The sequence below is a fragment of the Odocoileus virginianus genome, chromosome 22 (assembly GCF_023699985.2).
Source record: "Odocoileus virginianus isolate 20LAN1187 ecotype Illinois chromosome 22, Ovbor_1.2, whole genome shotgun sequence".
NCBI lineage: Eukaryota > Metazoa > Chordata > Mammalia > Artiodactyla > Cervidae > Odocoileus > Odocoileus virginianus.
This window is the reverse complement of record NC_069695.1, coordinates 32,580,129-32,594,912: the sequence shown is the minus strand read 5'-3', so window position 1 is coordinate 32,594,912 and position 14,784 is coordinate 32,580,129. Positions and strand designations below refer to the sequence as shown.

The window sequence follows — 14,784 nt, the reverse complement described above, 5'->3', positions numbered from 1 at the left end:
CTGAAGCTACAAGGATATACTGAACAAATGAGGAATATAGCCAATATTTTATAATGAGCAAAAATGTAGTATAACCTGTAAAAATTTTAAATCACTATGTTGTATACTTGTAACTTACATAATATTAAACATCAACTGCACTTCAATTAAAAAGCAAAAATTAAAAAAAAAAAAAGAAACAGGTATGCAAAGCTTATATGGTTAGGATAGCTTTAGGTAAAATGCATGGCAAAAATAACCTAAGAGGTACAGTCAAATTAAAGCTCACTGGGGACTTCCCTGGTAGTCCAGTGGCTAAGACTCCATGCTCCCAGTGCAGGAGGCTCGGGTTCAATCTTTGGTCAGGGAACTAGACCCCATATGCCACAGCTAAGAATTTGCATGCTGCAACTTAAAAAAAGATCCTGCATGCCCCTGTGAAGATAGAAGATCCCATGTGCTGAAACAAAGACCTGGTGCAGCCAAATTTAAAAAGGAAAAAAAAAAAGCTCACTGGTCTTTCATGGAACACAGGAGAATACAGTTTTATATATATAAAGTTTTAATCATGCATATATATATGTGTGTGTGTGTGTGATTTTGAAACGAAAGTATTTTTAAACTTTTAATCAAAAGATTAAAACCAAAAATAAATATTTAAATAAGGAGAGGTTAGTAAAAGTAAAAACTTTCAGCTATAAGATAAATAAGGCCCAAGGATCAAATGTAAAACATGGTGTTATATTTGATAGCACTGTATTGCACAATTGAAATTTGCTAAGAGAGTAGAACATAAATGTTCTCACACACACGCAAGGAAAATACCTGAGGTGATGGATGTGTTAGCTAATTCAACAGGGGAATCCTTTCACAATGTATACACATGTCAAATCACTACAATGTATACCAAGTATCTAACAATTTCACGTCAATTACACCTCAATAAAGCTGAAAAAAAATTTATATTTTAATAAAGTGTTTCAGATCCCCGTCAATTCCGAAAGTCAATGGACATCATTTTCTCCTCATGTTACACAACTCTTCATAGCTTCTAATTCTATGAATGACTGTTGTTTGGCTTTTTCTACCCTACTCTTGGCTTTTTATTTGTTTATGGCCAGTCTTGCCTTCTCAAAAACTTCTATCAGATCTTCCATCTATATCAATTCCAAAATGTTGCTCTCCCAGGCTGAATTCCACTCTGCCATCTAACTCAATACAATCTTCCTGGGTCATCCAGAAAGATCCATTATCTATGGCGTATGTGTGATATGCAAGGTACCAGTGAAAAACTCATCCATACCCATGGTTTCAACCATCTCCCATACCCTTAGCAACTCCCTGTTATATCTCTCTATCTTGAATGGCCACACCAGACACCAAGACATCATATGATGTCTCCACCACAGTGAGCCTGAAGCATTTCAAATTCTGCATGCCAAAAAGCAATTTCCACCATACTTCATCTCACCCTCTTCAAGACATATTTCCTACTCTTGTTAAAGTCATTGCTATCCATCCAGTCACCTAAGAACGAATCCTGGGCACTAGCCCCTCTTTCCCTAGACCCACCTTCTTCTTGATCTCTCACAGTCAATCACTGAATCTAATTGCTTCCTAAGGTTCTCTTAGAATCATTCACTCTTGTCTATCATCACTGAGAGAGTCTTGGTTTAGAAATGTTTTAATCCTTCTCTGAATTTCAACAGTCTAATTGATCTCCCTACTCTTTTTCTGCCCCACTGATAATACATCTTCTGGACTGCAATAAGAGTGATAATGATCTCATTTCTGCACTAAAACCTTTGGTGGTTCCACTTGACCCTTGGTAAACACACCAAGTTCTTTAACACAGGAAAGACTCAAGGCTGGATTCTGCCTACCTGTTCAAATTCATTATCTCCCCACTATAAACCTAATTCTAACCAGCAGTTTTCTCCTTTTCCCATGCCTTTGCACATAGTGATGTCTGCTTAGAGCATCCTTCGCTTGCTGTCAGTGGCTGCACTAGCTCACACAGTGCCTTAGAAAGAAGCACCTCACTGTACACCAGAAACTAACACAATATTATAAATCAAACATACTTTAGTTAAGAAAGGAAGGAAAGAAGAATGGAAAGAGGGAAGGAAGAAACAGGCATCAAATCTGAGCAGATACTGCCAGTACTATCTTGGTAGGTGGATGAATAGCACTTCATTCAGAGATGAATGCCTCTTGATGAATATGACGCAAACTTAATTTCAGTCCCACTTGCCCCCCTCCGCAGGCACCCATGTGTGGAGTACAACTTGCACAAGCTTCACAGCAGCCCTACTGCACAGGGTCACTTGCTCCCTATTGTACATACCTTTATATCTAGTTTGAGTTAAATGTCCTCCAATGGGCTCCCATAGCTCTTTGAACATATCAATCATAATATGTATTCCATTCTATATAATTAGCTTTTGATTTATAATTATCTCTACTGAAATGAGGCTTCCTAGGTTGTGCTAGTGAAAAAGAATCTGTCTACCAATGCAAGAGATGCAAAAGACACGAGTTCAATCTCTGGGTCAGAAAGATTCCCTGGAGTAGGAAAGAGCAACCCACTCCAGTATCTTGCCTTGAGAATTCCATGGACGGAGGAGCCTGTGGGCTACAGTCCTTGGGGTTGCAAAGAGTTGGACATGACTGAGCACACACACTGAAACATGTTAGTCGCTCAGTCATGTCCAACTCATTGTGACCCCATGGACTGTATAGCCCACCAGGCTCCTCTGTCCATGGGATTTTCCCAGCAAGAATACTGGAGTGGGTTGCCATTTCCTCCTCCAGGGGATCTTCTAGACCCAAGGATCCAACCCTGTCTCCAGCATCTCCTGTATACAGGTAGATTGTTTACCGCTAAGCCAGCGGGGAAGCCCAAATAAATGATACGTAAGCGAAAATTTCCCAAATGGCAGTTCCTAAACTGATGCTGGTCAGTGATATCATTTTTACTAATCCATGGGTAAAATGAGAATTTTGTTTAGTGTTTTCCATGACAATAAATTTCTAATACAGAAAACTTGCCCCTTCTTTTGGACTAGATTCTTCTGACTTTTTAGTATTAAAACATTATTTATTTTATAAGAAAAAGGATGATAAAAAGAAAGTGGGTTCTTACTAAATTCCTGACTTGGCAAAATAAAATGTTAGTAAAATAATGATAGTTCCTAGAGTTTTGTTTGTTTATTTGATGCTTGTTTTTCAGTCATGAGTGAAGTCTGAACATAGATGAAGCCTCTCCTTTAAAATAGACTAGCTTCCGAATCTTTATGTTCCAACTGTCCAGTACAGAGTAGGCGCTCCGTAAACCTTGGCTGAATTAATCCCTTTACTGGTCAAAGTGAAAGCTGCTCAGTCACGTCCGACTCTTTGCGACCCCATGGATTATAGAGTCCATGGAATTCTCCAGGCCAGAATACTGGAGTGGGTAGCCGTTCCTTTCTCCAGGGGATCTTCCCAACCCAGGGATCAAACCGAGGTCTCCCACATTGAAGGCAGACTCTTTACCAGCTGAGCCACAAGGGAAGCCCTTTACTGGTCAAAACTCAGCAAATATTTAATACAAAATCATTTAGGTTCTGTTCATTCTTCATTTTGCTGATTTATTTTTACATAAGTGTATGTAGGCAGGCTACAATCCATGAGGGTCACAAAGAGTCAGACACAAATGATAATGCACACATACACTCACACACACACACTTAGCCACACAAAGCAACAAACAAACTGCTTAATGGCCATGTGAGTCTTCCCTTGAAAATACCGTCATCCTATTCTGTTAGGAACATATGTTATTTGTTCACACTCCAAATTTCATACTAACCCAAGCTATCATCTAGAACATATGGAATAGTATGAGGCCACCTATATCTTTCTCCAACGATGGCATTTCTTTCTTGTATCTGTCAAAAATAAGTGGGAAAGGAGTCATTGAAGGTATCAGTCAAAAACTATGAAACAAGCAATAGTTAACCCAGAAATAAAAGAAGTTTTAAGCTTTCCCAAGCAACCTAAGGGCTTCCTTGTAGCTCAGTGGTAAAGAATCTGCCTGCCAAAGCAAGAGACTCAGGTTCAATCCCTAAGTTGGGAAGATCTCCTGGACAAGGGAAAACCCACTCCAGTATTCTTTTTTTTTTTTTTTTTTTAATTTTTATTAGTTGGAGGCTAATTACTTTACATCATTACAGTAGTTTTTGTTATACATTGATATGAATTAGCCATGGATTTACATGTATTCCCCATCCCAGTCCCCCCTCCCACCTCCCTCTCCACCTGATCCCTCTGGGTCTTCCCAGTGCACCAGGCCCGAGCACTTGTCTCATGCACCCAACCTAGGCTGGTGATCTGTTTCACCCTAGATAATATACATGTTTCAATGCTGTTCTCCTGAAACATCCCACCCTCGCCTTCTCCCAGAGTCCACAAGTCTGTTCCATACATCTGAGTCTCTTTTTCTGTTTTGCATATAGGGTTATCGTTACCATCTTTCTAAAGTCCATATATATGTGTTAGTATACTGTAATGGTCTTTATCTTTCTGGCTTACTTCGCTCTGTATAATGGGCTCCAGTTTCATCCATCTCATTAGAACTGATTCAAATGAATTCTTTTTAATGGCTGAGTAATATTCCATGGTGTATATGTACCACAGCTTCCTCATCTATTCGTCTGCTGATGGGCATCTGGGTTGCTTCCATGTCCTGGCTATTATAAACATTGCTGCGATGAACATTGGGGTGCATGTGTCTCTTTCAGATCTGGTTTCCTTGGTGTGTATGCCCAGAAGTGGGACTGCTGGGTCATACGGCAGTTCTATTTCCAGCTTTTTAAGAAATCTCCACACTGTTTTCCATAGTGGCTGTACTAATTTGCATTCCCACCAACAATGTAAGAGGGTTCCCTTTTCTCCACACCCTCTCCAGCATTTATTGCTTGTAGACTTTTGGATAGCAGCCATCCTGACTGGCGTGTAATGGTACCTCATTGTGGTTTTGATTTGCATTTCTCTGATAATGAGTGATGTTGAGCATCTTTTCATGTGTTTGTTAGCCATCTGTATGTCTTCCTTGGAGAAATGTCTGTTGAGTTCTTTGGCCCATTTTTTGATTGGGTCATTTATTTTTCTGGCCACTCCAGTATTCTTGCCTGGAAGAATTCCATGAACAGAGGAGGCTGGCGGGCTATAGTCATAAGGTCGTAAAAGAATCTAGACAGGACTTAGGAACTAAATAACAACAAGGCAACCTAAACAAACTGTCCGTGTGTGTATGCATGTACACATGTGTGTATACACCTACTTTTACATATCATAACAAAAGTTTTAGGAGGAAATCACTAACTTCTCTTTTTTAATAAGGAGAATGGCGAGCATTAATATTTCCTTTAATCTTATTTCACTTCAATTATTCATATTTTTACATATTCTTTTAAGTGTTAGTGCAAGTTTATATGCCCAAAACATCAGAGTTTGGAGCAGAGAAATGTTTACTGAAGGGCCATGCAAGGAGACGGGTGGCTCAGGCCCCTCAAAACCCCTAACTCCCTGAAGGGTTTTGGCAAAGCATTTGTAAAAGCCAGATGAGTGAGAGGGAGGCACAGGATATGTGATCAGTTCATTCAGAATTCTATGATTGCCTGGTGGGAAATCATTAATTACTATCATTAACTTTGTTGATGAAGTTGAAGAAGGAACCATGCAAAATCATGTAAATAATGATTGATGTAAAACTGGGCTACAAATATGGTAGATTCATAGACTAGTTTCCTATACTAAAGATTTAAAAACATATAAGAAAGAAGTGATAGCAAAACTTCAGTCATCTTGATCTCACAATATGAGAAAAAGTTCCACATGAGCTATACCAAAATTTTCAAAAAATTTTAAAATATTGAAATTTTTGGAACAGAAAACATAATATTTCATTAATGTATTCATCCAGTCAATGAAATGAACACTGTTCAAGAGAAAAGAGATCCATTGATGAGAAAAGAGATCCATTGGTAACAAAAGTACCAATGTCTCTACATTTCTCAGGCTCTAGTGGAGGAGACAAACGGCATGTAAGAAAAAAGTTTAAACAGGATCTATTTAATAGTAGCAGAGGATATAAAAAGGGAGATGCAAACAAGAATAAAGGAACTGGGGGGAGTGCATTAGATAAAGTGGTCAGGACAGGACTCTTTGAAAGGATGACATTAAAGATGAACTGAGAGTGACAAGAAATTGCCAGACTTGAAAGGTTCCTTGGACATCACCTGAAGAGCTATGGACAAAGGTTCATAACATTGTACAGGAGGCAGAGATCAAGACCATCCCCAAGAAAAAGAAATGCAAGAAGGCAAAATGGTTGTCTGAGGAGGCCTTACAAACAGCTATGAAAAGAATAGAAGTGAAAGGCAAAGGAGAAAAGGAAAGATACACCCATATGAATGCAGAGTTCTAAAGAGTAGCAGAGAGAGATAAGAAAGGCTTCCTCAAAGCTGTGGTACATATACACCATGGAATATTACTCGGCCATTAAAAAGAATTCATTTGAATCAGTTCTAATGAGATGGATGAAACTGGAGCCCATTATACAGAGCGAAGTAAGCCAGAAAGATAAAGACCATTACAGTATACTAACACATATATATGGACTTTAGAAAGATGGTAATGATAACCCTACATGCAAAACAGAAAAAGAGACTCAGATGTATAGAACGGACTTTTGGACTCTGTGGGAGAAGGCGAGGGTGGGATGTTTCGAAAGAACAGCATCAAAACATGTGTATTATCTAGGGTGAAACAGATCACCAGCCCGGGTTGGATGCATGAGACAAGTGCTCGGGCCTGGTGCACTGGGAAGACCCAGAGGGAGCGGGTAGAGAGGGAGGTGGAAGGGGGGATCGGGACGGGGAATACATGTAAATCCATGGCTAATTCATTTCAATGTATAACAAAAACTACTGTAATGATGTAAAGTAATTAGCCTCCAACTAATAAAAATAAATGAAAAAAAAAAAAAAAGCCTTCCTCAAAACCAGATCTGAAAGAGACACGTGTACCCCAATGTTCATCATAGCACTCTTTATAATAGTCAGGACATGGAAGCAACCTAGGTGCCCATCAGCAGATGAATGGATAAGAAAGCTGTGGTACATATACACAATGGAATATTACTCGGCCATTAAAAAGAATACATTTGAATCAGTTCTAATGAGATGGATAAAACTGGAGCCCATTATACAGAGTGAAGTAAGCCAGAAAGATAAAGACCAATACAGTATACTAATGCATATATATGGAATTTAGAAAGATGGTAACGATAACCCTATATGCAAGACAGAAAAAGAGACACAGATGTATAGAACAGACTTTTGGACTCTATGGGAGAAGGTGAGGGTGGGATGATCTGAGAGAATAGCATTGAAACATGTATATTATCAAGTGTGAAACAGATCACCAGTCCAGGTTGGATGCATGAGACAAGTGTTCGGGGCTGGTGCACTGGGATGACCCAGAGGGATGGGATGGGGAGGGAGGTGGGAGGGGGGTTCAGGATAGGAAACACATGTAAATCCATGGCTGATTCATGTCAATGTATGGCAAAAACTACTACAATATTGTAAAGTAATTAGCCTCCAACTAATAAAAATAAATGGGAAAAAAAAAGAAAGCCTTCCTTAATGATCAATGCAAAGAAATAGAGGAAAACAATAGAATGGGAAAGACTAAAGATCTTTTCAAGAAAATTAGAGATACCAAGGGAATTTTTCATGCAAAGATGGGTACAATAAAGGACAGAAATGGTATGGACCTAACAGAAGCAGAAGATACTAAGAAGAGGTGGCAAGAATACACAGAAGAACTGTACAAAAAAGATCTTTATGCCCTAGATGATCATGATGGTGTGATCACTTACCTAGAGCCAGACATTCTAGAATGTGAAGTCAAGTGGGCCTTAGGAAGCATCACCATGAACAAAGCTAGTGGAGGTGATATAATTCCAGCTGAGCTATTTCACATCCTGAAAGATGATGGTGTGAAAATGCTGTACTCAATATGCCAAATTTGGAAAACTCAGCAGTGGCCACAGGACTGGAAAAGGTCAGTTTTCATTCCAAACCCAAAGAAAGGCAATGCCAAAGAATGCTCAAACTACCGCACAATTGTACTCATCTCACAAGCTAGCAAAGTAATGCTCAAAATTCTTCAAACCAGGCTTCAACAGTATGTGAACAAAGAATTTCCAGATGTTCAAGTTGGATTTAGAAAAGGCAGAGAAACCAGAGATCAAATTGCCGACATCTGTTGGATCATTAAAGAAGTGAGAAAGTTCCAGAAAAACATCTACTTCTGCTTTATTGACTATGCCAAAGCCTTTGACTGTGTGGATCACAACAAACTGTGGAAAATTCTTAAAGAGATGGGAATACCAGACTGCCTGACCTACCTTCTGAGAAATCTGTATGCAGGTCAAGAAGCAACAGTTAGAACTGGACATGGAACAACAGACTGGTTCCAAATCAGGAAAGGAGTACGTCAAGGCTGTATATTGTCACCCTGCTTATTTAACTTATGTGCAGAGTACATCATGTGAAATGCCAGGCTGGATGAAGCACAAGCTGGAATCAAGATTTCTAGGAGAAATATCAATCACCTCAGATACACAGATAACACCACCCTTATGGCAGAAAGTGAAGAGGAACTAAGAAGCTTCTTGATGAAAGTGAAAGAGGAGAGTGAAAAAGTTGGCTTAAAACTCAACATTCAGAAAACTAAGATCATGGTATCTGGTCCCATCACTTCATGGCAAATGGATGGGGAAACAGTGATAACAGTGGCTGACTTTATTTTTTGTGGCTCCAAAATCACTGCAGATAGTGATTGCAGTGAAATTAAAAGATGCTTGCTCCTTGGAAGAAAAACTTTTGCCAACCGAGACAGCTTATTAAAAAGCAGAGACATTACTTTGCCAACAAAGGTCCATCTAGTCAAAGCTATGGTTTTTCCAGTAGTCATGTAGGGATGTGAGAGTTGGACTATAAAGAAAGCTGAGTGCTGAAGAATTGATACTTTTGAATTGTGGTGTTGAAGAAGACTCTTGAGAGTACCTTGGACTGCAAGGAGATCCAATCTGTCCATCCTAAAGGAGATCAGTACTGAATAATCAGTGGAAGGACTGATACTCCAATACTCTGGCCACCTGATGCAACAAGTTGACTCATTTGAAAAGACCCTGATGCTGGGAAAGACTGAAGGCAGGAGGAAAAGGGGACGACAAAGGATGAGATGGTTGGATGGTATCACCGACTCAGTGGAGAGGAGTTTGAATAAACTCCGGGAGTTGGTGTTGGATAGGGAAGCCTGGTGAGCTGCAGTCCATGGGGTTGCAAAGAGTCGGACATGACTGAGCAACTGAACTGAACTGAACTTGGAAAGATCATTCGAGACAAAGGAAACAGTCATTGTTCTACTCCGAGGTGGGTATATGCTTGGTATCACTTGCATGTTTGAGGCCAGTGTCCTAATGAGATGAGACTAAAGAGAGGAGATGGGAGGAGAGGCAGGCAGGAGTTAAATCGTGCAAGGTCCTGGAGGCTGTGGGTCAATCTGGATATTATTCTAAATACAAGATGAAGCCATTGAAGAGTCTCAAGGAGGGAAGTAAAAAGGTGGCATTGCTGATTTAAAAGATCACTTTGTTGTGGAGGACAGGGGACAGGGACAGAGTAGAAACAATTCTAGGAGATCCGCATTTGAAGTAGATTAATTGAAGAAAAGTGGATTCTTAGGAGTATAGATGCACTGGAGATAGAAATGTTAGAACTTACTGAAGGAGAGGATGGCAAGGTGAAGAAAAGGGAAGAAGCAAAGGTGACTCCTGGATTTTTTACTTATTATTCAGTGGAGTGGGGAGAGGGAGTGGTGATGACTTCACTAAGAGGGAAAACTGGAGAGGGAAAGCTTTCATGGGAAATCAGAGTTGAATTGAGGATACAATTATGTTGAGGTATCTCGTAAATATTCCAATGGAACTGATGGATTAGCATCAGGATAGACAGTCGGGAACTTGGGGGAAGGAATGAACCAGAGTTATAAATTTGGAGTCGTCAGCATAGAGGTGACATTTAAGGCCCTGACACAGGATCGGATCAGGAAGGGGAGAAGAGCAGACCAAGGACTAAACCTCAAACACTGTAGCTCTGTTTCTTGAGCTGAAGTTCATATGGGGGTTGAGGGATGTTTAAACATGATACCTGTGTTTATCTGTGTGCTATGATGGCAAGGTAAGAACCAGTACTCTTTATGAATATTTTAGGAGGATCTTTACGTGGCAACACTATCCTCAGCTGTCGGAGTAAAAGTCACAAAATCTCTCTCTTATGATAAAAAGCCAGATTCATTAAATTTACCAATTCAATTTTGCTTCAACTAGCTTTAATCAGTGAGGTTCTATTTAAAACAAAAATATCATGTGTACTTATGTTCAGTCATGTCCAACTCTTTGTGACCCCATGAACTATAGCCCACCAGGCTGCTCTGTCCATGGGATTTCCCAGGCAAGAATACTGCAGTGGGTTGCCATGCCCACTTCCAGGGTGTCTTCCCAACCCAGGGATCGAACCCAGGTCTCCCACCTTGCGGGCAGTTTCTTTACTATCTGAGCCACCGGGGAAGTTCATGAATACTGGAGTGGGTAGCCTATTCCTTCTCTAGGGGATCTTCCTGACCCACGAACTGAACCGCAGTCTCCCACATTGCAGGAGGATTCTTTACCAGCTGAGTTACCAAGGAAGCATTGCAATAATGAAGATCAATTAGATCAAAAAAAAAAAAAAGAAAGAAAATCAATTAGATCAGTCAGAGCAAAGCATGCAAGATGAGTGACAGTCTTCAACTGCAAAGAATCTGAGTAATGAATGATGAAGATACCATTATGTGAATCCCTTAGCACATAATGTATTCATTGACTAAATGTGTCAACTATGATCCTACATCCTTAGAGACAGTTGGGTTTAACAAAGCCCACACTGTCCCATCATTGTCAGGTACTTGATTTCAGCTTGCGGTGATTAATTGAAAGTTCTTCCTTACATTGTTTCAACTCACCCCATCAAGTATGATGTCTCCCTCAAAAAGATCCAGTCCCAGATCTAAGAAGGAAGATAAAAATTTTTGTTAGCAAATTGGATTCAAACTCCCCACTTAATAAAGAATGTAAAATAAAAAATCCACAAACCTTCATTGATATCAAATATATCCCGGTCAAGTCCATTATCTACATCTTTAACAAAAATAACAAAAACACATTGAATGTTGTGTTTATGAAAGAAGAAAATCTTTATCAACCACTGGTTAGAAGTAAGCCAGTTTCTTTTGTCTCAGATAAGAGAGTACCATGCTCTGATTCAATATACATTGATTGATTGATTGATTGATTGATTGAGAACCTCCCTTGAGTCAGGCTTGGGGCTATGGAGTTTTGCATACATATGCTCTTGTTTTATCCATGTCCCTTAAATGACAATTCCCTTCAGAAATAAGAAATTGGTCACTCCATATAATGTTAATTTGAAAGACTAGATTAGATGACTATATAGGAAGCAAATGTTTACACAAGGTAAATTCAGTTCAATCAATCCATATATGTATATTCCTTGCTAATACTGTAACTTGGAACTCTCAAGCAAAATTCCTAATCTATATTTGAATTACTCTTAAGTTTCAAAAGGTAGATAATATGGCCAAGTCTCTAAGCGTACAACTGAATAGGAAGAATATCAGGTTCATCTGATTTGGCACAAAGATAGCAAAAATAACAATAGTAGATATTTATGGGATGCCAATATGTCAGTCACTATGTATGGACTTTCTTATACCATCATCTTTTTTTTTTTTTTTGCTGAGTATGTGGAACCCCTGAGCAGAAACAATAAAACGTTCTTCAATAAATCAAAAGAAGCCAGTGCTTGATCAAAGTTCAGTGCAAGCATGCATTGTGCTTAGCATGAAGTGTGTCCTAAGTTCTTCTGTTCTGGTGTTCTATTATTCACACGACCTTCTTTTACTATTTGTGCTGTGCCCTGCTCAGTCCCATAGGGCAAAACTCAAAATAGACTCACCAAAGATTTCTGGAGTTGGCTGGGAAACAAACACATAAAAAAATGATATTATTATGATGTCTGTGACATAATAGTCTTATTGATTCCAATTTCCATCTAGTCATCTGTGGGGTTTTGTTTTTTCCTTAATATTATGGATCAGTTTCTGGCATGTATTCAAGAGAACTAAATCAGAGTCTAAGATAACTTTTTGACCCAAGGGTCTTCTAGTTTCATATAAAAAATGAAACAGTCTGTTGTATGAATTTGAAGGGATGAAGCAAGAAGCCAAGTTCTCAGATTCAAAAGAAGGCAGAACATGAGTCCTGCCCTCCAATAAGTGTTCTCATTAAACAGGATTTTCTAAAGAATTCATGGAGCTTCATTTGAAATATCTAATGGACTTATTCTAGGCATTAAAACATTATAATTTATAATGGTGCTTTAAACAGAAAATTTTATTGAAGACCTCATTAACCATGGTTTAATTTCACATTTCACTCAAGACTCTGTCTTCAAAGTCAATACCAAATACTTCAGGGAAAAAAAAAATCTATGGCTATACTTTGCACATGAAAAAAAAAAACTGAAAATAGATTCTCTACATGTGACCAAATGAAGGGCTCCTCGGTGGCTCAACGGTAAAGAATTCACCAACAAAGGCAGGAGACACAGGAGACACGGGTTTGATGCCTGGGTCAGGAAGATTCCTGGAGGAGGAAATGACAACCCAGTCCAGTATTCTTGCCTGGAAAATGCCATGGACAGAGAAGCCTGGTGGGCTACAATCCATGTGGTTGCAACGAGTCAGACACAACTGAAACAAGTGGGCAGCTGCAGACCAAATGAAACCCAGACCACATACCCAGTGGAGAAAACTAAGTAAACCTGAGATTTTGTAATGAAGTCCAGTTTAAAAAGCTCATGGACTTGTAGACAGTAGGTCTGGCTTTTATTCCTGCTTCTACCAATTACCAGCAAGTCAGTTCACCTTCCTGGTACTCGGATACTTGGAGTATCTGTACAATGTGGTCAGTGCTGGCTTTCTGGGTATTATGACAGTTAAATGATATAATGTGAAACAATGTGGCAAACTATAATAAAATGTCATACAAATGTAAGGGACAATTTTATTTAAATACAGATTACCTGTAGCTACTAGAATCTCCATGATAGAAACAATTGGGGTATCTGGCAAGCAGTGAAGATAAATAGGTTGGATGGTGACCACGCTTTTTTATATTAATTAGTGTCTTGTCTCACACCTTGGCCACACACAGGCACACCCTCACAGACGAATGCCAACACACCTCCCGAAAAAACGTTACCAAGCATTCATTCATAATTACAGTTTTAATGAGTCTCCCATGGTATTTCTTGTTCTCACTGCAGTAGTTCTGTTCACCAAATATTAGCTCAACATAATAATTGTTATTTAAAAATCACAACTAAAGGTTCTCCCCAGGCATTTGAAACTTCATTAAAAACCTCAATAATGGTTACCAGGGGATGTTGGAGGGGGAGATAAGTCGGGAGATTGGGATTGACATGTACAAACCACTTATATAAAATAGGTAACTAATAAGGACCTACTGTATAGCACAGGGAACTCTACTCAATACTTTGTAATGGCCTATATGGAAAAAGAATCTTTAAAAAAAAAGGAAAGGAAAAGAGTGGATTATATGTATATGTATAACTGATTAACTTTGCTGCATACCTGAAACTAACACAACGTTGTAAATCACCTACACTCCAATAAAAATAATAAATAAAACCTCAAGTTGGTTTGTGGCACCAACTACCTGTCATTGTAGAAAGACTGGTCTAACCTGATGAAGAAGAAGAGAGATTCCACGCTACAAAACTTAAGTATTGGCTGTGCCCATGACATTCATTATTCACTCTGTCACATCTCGCGTTCCTATAACAGCAATACATATCACATTCCTTAGTAAAAAGGGAATGATTTTCAAATTTCCATCTTATCGTAAGAAAACTTGTTACACAACAATGAAACTGCAGAGAAAACGTAATTTTATCTCATGTCCCTGACTTTTCCTCTGGTACATCTTCTTCTCACTCCCAGTACTCTGCCTGCCCCTGCTCACCAAAAAAACAAAAAACATTTAATTTCATTAACATTTTGAAATTCCTTAAAAAAAACAAAAACAAATAGGTTGTTCTTTAGTAATCAGTATCAATTATCCCCAGTTTTTCTAATTTTTTTCCCTACATTGTTTCCTTACCAAGCCAGAAACCAAGAGGAAGGCAGCAGGACACAGAAACCAAGGCAGATACCAAGAGTTCATGCTGTCACTTCCAGCTGAAAGCTGTGAACTATGAAATTCAGCATAGCATTTACTTTTTAAAAGGCAAACATCATAAGGTATAGCCTTTGATCTTAATGATCCTTCTGGCAGGTCAGCCGACTGCAGTAGTAATACCTCCAATCAAAAAGTTAAAGTCCAAATCCTTAGCACAGCTCTGCAGAGCTCATTGGTTGTTTTTTGTAGGTTTTTATTTCCCCTGTGTCAACATTCAATAGCCAAGCGCCTGACTGAGAACTGTTAACGAAATAAGTTCTCTAATGTGCAATACTGTGCCCCAAGATTATTAAGTGCCACTTGAGAACAATAATACCAAGTTAATTTCTAATCTCAATCTTTCAAATATAAACATTTGTGAAGTTCTT

General features: G+C 39.0%; 1 protein-coding gene across 3 annotated transcripts in view; it reads right to left on the bottom strand.

The window, feature by feature from the left end:
• The window catches only part of MEP1B (meprin A subunit beta), a 37,942-nt gene extending 23,429 nt beyond the window's left edge, over positions 1 to 14,513 (bottom strand). For 2 of the 3 annotated variants that reach the window (XM_070452792.1, XM_070452793.1), the window contains exons 1-3: positions 14,339 to 14,513; positions 11,098 to 11,141; positions 3,830 to 3,908 (exon numbers count right to left, since the gene is read on the bottom strand). Coding sequence is in view for 1 of the 3 variants with exons in the window: in XM_020909857.2 (XP_020765516.2) it covers positions 3,830 to 3,908; positions 11,098 to 11,141; positions 11,228 to 11,272; positions 12,111 to 12,129; positions 14,339 to 14,401 (250 nt within the window). In the remaining 2 variants the exon portion in view is untranslated. Of the gene's footprint in view, positions 1 to 3,829; positions 3,909 to 11,097; positions 11,142 to 11,227; positions 11,273 to 12,110; positions 12,130 to 14,338 lie in introns of all 3 variants that reach the window. The other variant, XM_020909857.2, reaches the window with a different exon arrangement.
• Positions 14,514 to 14,784: the final 271 nt, after the last annotated feature.